General features: G+C 35.4%; 1 protein-coding gene across 2 annotated transcripts in view; it reads left to right on the top strand.

The window, feature by feature from the left end:
- ankrd12 (ankyrin repeat domain 12) overlaps positions 1–1,933 on the top strand; it is a 42,781-nt gene extending 40,848 nt beyond the window's left edge. For both annotated transcript variants that reach the window (XM_028473396.1, XM_028473397.1), the window contains one exon: positions 818–1,933. In XM_028473396.1, the coding sequence (XP_028329197.1) occupies positions 818–1,003 (186 nt within the window). In that variant the 3' untranslated portion in view covers positions 1,004–1,933. The remainder of the gene's footprint in view (positions 1–817) is intronic.
- Positions 1,934–5,285: the final 3,352 nt, after the last annotated feature.

Genomic DNA, 5,285 nt, shown 5'->3' on the forward strand with positions numbered 1-5,285 from the left:
TCACATGATCTTGTTCTCAGCCAATTGCAAAAATCAAGTGTAATAGCCTGGTTTAACCCATAGAGGGCAGTCACTCTGACATTTTACAACTACCCAGATAGTGCGCATACTTCTCGCTGATGTCGGCCTCAGATCATGCGTCAGCATTCTACTCCTAATGCGTCATTTTCTGTGTTTTTCCCCCCCAAATCAGTGATACCACTCTTAAAATTGTAGAACTGTAAAATGTCACTTCCATGAAGCTGTTTTTGTGCGAGGGCTCTTTTGGCTATGCTGCTGAAAATACATCTTTATTTTGTCCACACATAATAAGCTATTTAGTGGTAGTATACTGTTTTTTTGTTGTTGTTGTTGTGATATTGCCATATTCCTATCAGATTTAAGTAAATACTCGACTATGGCGATATTTATACTAATTGAATGATTTGAGCTAAATAAAGGTTAATATAAGCTGTAGAGAGGCTGCGCTGAGCATCTTTAATCCATCGGCCAAACGCCGAAGTCTCCGCGACGTCTGCCCAATGAGCAAACGCTCTCCATAATACGTCTCACCGATGCAACTTTATTCATAATGCCGACATCGGCGAGATGTGTGTCTACTATCAGGGTAAATATGCCAAAATTGAAATACTTTGACTAAAATGTTGAGAGTTCGACCAGGATTAATCAACAGAACTACTTCATACCCAAACACATTTGTATTCAGCAGAAAAAAGTGGGGTTGGGGTTTAGTTACTCTTTAACTTAGTAGAGTTGTGAAATACTTGCTATAGTTTTTTAAAGGGAGCATCCCAGTGAACATTGTGTGTTTCTACAGACGTGTCTCCTGATGAGGCAGCAGCACGAGGCGGCGGCTCTGAACGCCGTGCAGCGTCTGGAGTGGCAGCTCAAACTGCAGGAACTGGAACCCGCCACCTACAAGGCCACCAGCATCTTCGAAATCCCTGAGTTCTACATCCCGTTGGTGGAGGTGAACGACGACTTCGACCTCACACCGATATGAGGCCACACTTCCCCGGCTACGGCTCGCCACTTCCGAGGGGAAAGACAAAACTGCGAAGCACTTAGATGGAAGCAGTTCAACAGAAGAGCACTTAAAGGAAACACGTTCACTCAGAGCTCTTATGGACGTAGAGAAGCTGCCTATCAGAAGCACCAGGCACGGTTTGTCCTAAAGGAAAAACAAACCGCGGTGTTCGAGGCTTCAGTCTGTGCTGCTCCTCATCCAAGCAGCGTCGCACAACTGAAAGATTTCAATTGTTTTTTAAGTGAGTGTTCATACTTTGTGTACAGACTGTGCTCTTAATTTTTTAACTTATTTTATACATAAAAAAATGTGCATTTGTAAATAGTCATGTAATTATTGTTTTAAACCTGTAAAGATTCAAATGAATAGATATTTTGATTGTAAGCTTGTTCCGTCTGATGTTTTAATGGACCAAAGTCGTTTTTTATATCGATTGTCCTCTTCGTCCGTGATGTTCTTGTTGTCGTTGGCTTAAACTCTTAAGCATGTGTTGACTTTCGTTGTGTTTTTGTTCTTCCTGTTTCTTCCCTCTTCATCCGGAGGTCCACACTACAGCTGGTGTTTTTTGACTTTGGCAATTAAATGCTGTGCATGCGTTGCGTTGTTTGTACTTTTTTCCTTAAAAAAAAAAAAGAAAAAGAAAAAAGAAGCTCTTCTGTGGACTTAGTTGTGAGATTCTTTTCTAAATTGTTCCAGCTCTTTTTTTGGTTCTCTTCTTTTCTTCTGTTGATCTCTTGGACATTGTGTTGCGTCCCTTTCGCGGCCTCACTCCTCATGTGTTGTCCATTGTGTCTGGCGCACATTAAAGTCTGTTGTGGCTTCCAAGGAAAAAAAAAAAAGAAAAAAAAAGCATACTTTTACAGTTTCAATGTGAGATCACAACAAATCCTATTTTTTCAACATAATGCCTTTTGAACGATAGTTCTAAAAATGTCTATTTTAATATTTACTTGTTACATGACTTGTAAATATTTGTAATATATAATTAAATAAATTTTATTTGTTGTGACATTATATCAGTGTAGTTTGATTCTTTTTGTTGTTGTTGCGTCAGTTGTTCAGTCAGGGATGTGTGTTTCTGTGATGATCTCCAGAATGGTAAATAACAGGGTTGTGAAATATACAAAAAAGTTCCCATTTATCCCACAGGGTGACAAAAACAAAGCCTCCATTAAAAAAACCTATAGTTTAAAGGTTAAGTGTTAATTAATGTTAGGAATCCTTGAGTAAAAATACTAGATCTGAGAATAAGATGTGAAAATGTCACGTATTATGTAACGTATTTACAGGAAAGGTGATGCCAAACATCTGCGTAATAATTATATAAGGTGATTTAAATATTTGCATTGCAGAACAATACTTTGTAGATGAATCAAGATTTTAATTCTCATTAATATTTTCCCTTTGGGTACAATTATTTCTATGTGCAATTTTTGCAACTTGTTTATGGAGGTAGATTTGTGTCTATTATTCAATTTTTTTTTTTTATTTAAAAAAAAAAAAAAAAAAAAAACTTAAATTTTTCCTCCAAAAAACAGGAAGAAATGTAGCTCAATCAAAGAAAAAGTGTTTCTTTGATTGAAAATGTTTTTTGTTTTTTTTATTGAAGTTAACTTTTTTGACTGAAAAGGTTTTTCGTATTTGGGTCATATAATACGTAATACATTAGTCTTTATTTTTCAATTGAAAAAAAAAAACATTTTAATCAAAGAAAAAAAACATATATATATATATATATATAAAATCAAAGAAATAGTCTTCAAATGCAATTATCTCACATTTTTTTTTGTATTTGATTGAAAATATTTATTATTTATTTAATTAAACTTTTTTTTATTGAAAAAATCTACCAAGAAATCTACCTCCTCCATACGTGTTGGATTTGAGTTACAACTCCAAAGCCAACCAATAGAGGTCGCAGTTTATATCCCTGACTGAGACAGAGATTGTTATTGTGAATTATTGTGTAGTACATCATCTCTAGCTAATGTTTTTTTAAAAATTACAATTGTTTGTTTGTATTGTATTTCAAGTGGGCTGAAGATTTTAAGCAGAAAAAAAAAAAACCCCAAAACAAAGTATTCTAACTTTATCGTACCCTAGTTTGCACTTCCACACCTAAATGATAAATGATGTATAAAGTATGGATGGCACCGACAACAGCCAAGCAATAAGTGACAGATACATCAGTCCCTGGAGGATCTTCACTTACATTTCCTTTAGTTTTGTGACCTGTTTTTAATTCATTTTGGACATTTTGTGGAATAATTTAAGGAAAATAGAAAATATTTTGTTGGAGTTCTTTCAACAATTTATGATTAAAAATGACTGCGACATTGTTATATAAGCATTGGGAGACTGTGAGCCCTGCAAATTATTGTGGAGTTTCATTGAATTTACTGGTCAGTCTGAGTCTGATTCACTGAGATATTTGAGGAACACACAGACAGACAGATATTCTTTGCTTTTATAGAGATATTTATTTATTTTGTGTGTTTTTGTAGTCATTTTGTATATTTTACACTTTGTGTAATTTTGTTGGCACTATTTTTTTTTTCCTCATTTGATGTTTTGTGTGTTATTGGGCTCAGTTTTTGTATTTTTGGACACATTTTGTGAATTTCCTACAGGGCCCAAGGTCGCACAAAATGAGGCCGAGGCGAGCCACATGGCCCCTGGGCTGCCAGTTGCCAATGGGGCCAGATTTGGTAGGGTACCCAGTTTTATGAACCACACATGAACGAGGTTCACAAAACTGTAGTTTTTGACCCAAGAATAATTATCTTGAAATGTTCTCTGGCATTTCTTGGAGCTTTTCACCTCACATCCAAATATTTATGATCAGAAGTAACATTTAGGTTAAAACTCAAATGGGGGTATGCAACGGGGTATTTGAGAGAGATTGGAAAAATAACAAAGGCATGAAAAATAGGGGGATTTTAAAATGTGTATTTTTGGTAAAAAATGATAAACATGAACTGAAAATGAAAATACAAGGGTCAGTCTCATTCTGGTCATCTCTCACACCAGGGGGTACATATGACCAGAAATGAGGCAGGAGGAACTAAATACTGTTTCATTCCACATTTTTTTTTACACGGTTACATTCTTTAAAATGTATGTTAACACTCATTCATTCCATTATTATTCTATTTTTATTTATTTTTTAAAGTATTCTGAGCAAAATGTTGTACCTGAATTAGAATTAAGAGAACGGAGGTACTTTAGCCAAACAAGTACTGCTCTACGGGACAGCATGTGTGAGTGAGTTCTTTAGTGTGGCTTGTTTAGGGGAAGGTCTGGTTTAGGACGCACTCAGTAATCCATCAAACTGGGCTTTTTATGCTGGTCTGAGAAGTAGTGAAAGCAACAACTTTTAAAACAAGTATTTTAAAACAAAACAAGATATAAGCTATACAACAAACTATATATATATATATATATATATATATATATATATATATATATATATATATATATATATATATATACAGATAGAATGTTGGTATATTGATACGGCAACCGTAAGGATAGCCACTGCCTATATATATATATATATATATATTGATATGGGCGACATTGTAATTTTTTATGTCTTCAAAATATAAAACTCGATATATCGTCAATCACGATATATTGCCAAGCTCTATTTGATATAGACGTTCACCAAAATTAGAAAAGTTTTTAATTTTTTTATTAATAAGTTATTATTTATTAGTTAAGTTCCAGCTTAATGCAGCTCTAGTCTCATGGTTAAAACAGATGGATGTCCTGAAGCAAACCCATTGTTTTGTGTGTTTGTTTTTTTTTTTTAGGTAATACTTGATATTTCACTTTAGCTGAAATGAAATAAATTCACAGACATGAGTGCGTCCCTCTACCTTCCTGAATCTAATGTAAATGTAAAGATGATGATGATGATGTGTGAGCTTCACTGCAGACAGAAGTCTCACAGAATCACGCGTGAACACCTGCAGAGTTCAGAGGTGATTGTGCTGCGTGTGTCTCCGCGGGGGATCCTGATCACCTCCATGGCACAGGATGCATACAAAGGGGATTCTTCTCACAACAACAATGCGTGGTGGGGGGGTTGTAAGCTTTGAAAGAGAAAGGACGTGTGATTGTAGTCATAAAAACAAAAGAAAGAAAAGCCAAGTAATCCCACCTGGGTGCCAATAAAGCCTGGAGCACAGGATGGATTTTTACGCGCCGCGCTTTTTACGCACAGCCTTCCTACGCACAGAAGAGCTTCTGATAT

The sequence above is a fragment of the Gouania willdenowi genome, chromosome 17 (assembly GCF_900634775.1).
Source record: "Gouania willdenowi chromosome 17, fGouWil2.1, whole genome shotgun sequence".
Lineage (NCBI taxonomy): Eukaryota > Metazoa > Chordata > Actinopteri > Blenniiformes > Gobiesocidae > Gouania > Gouania willdenowi.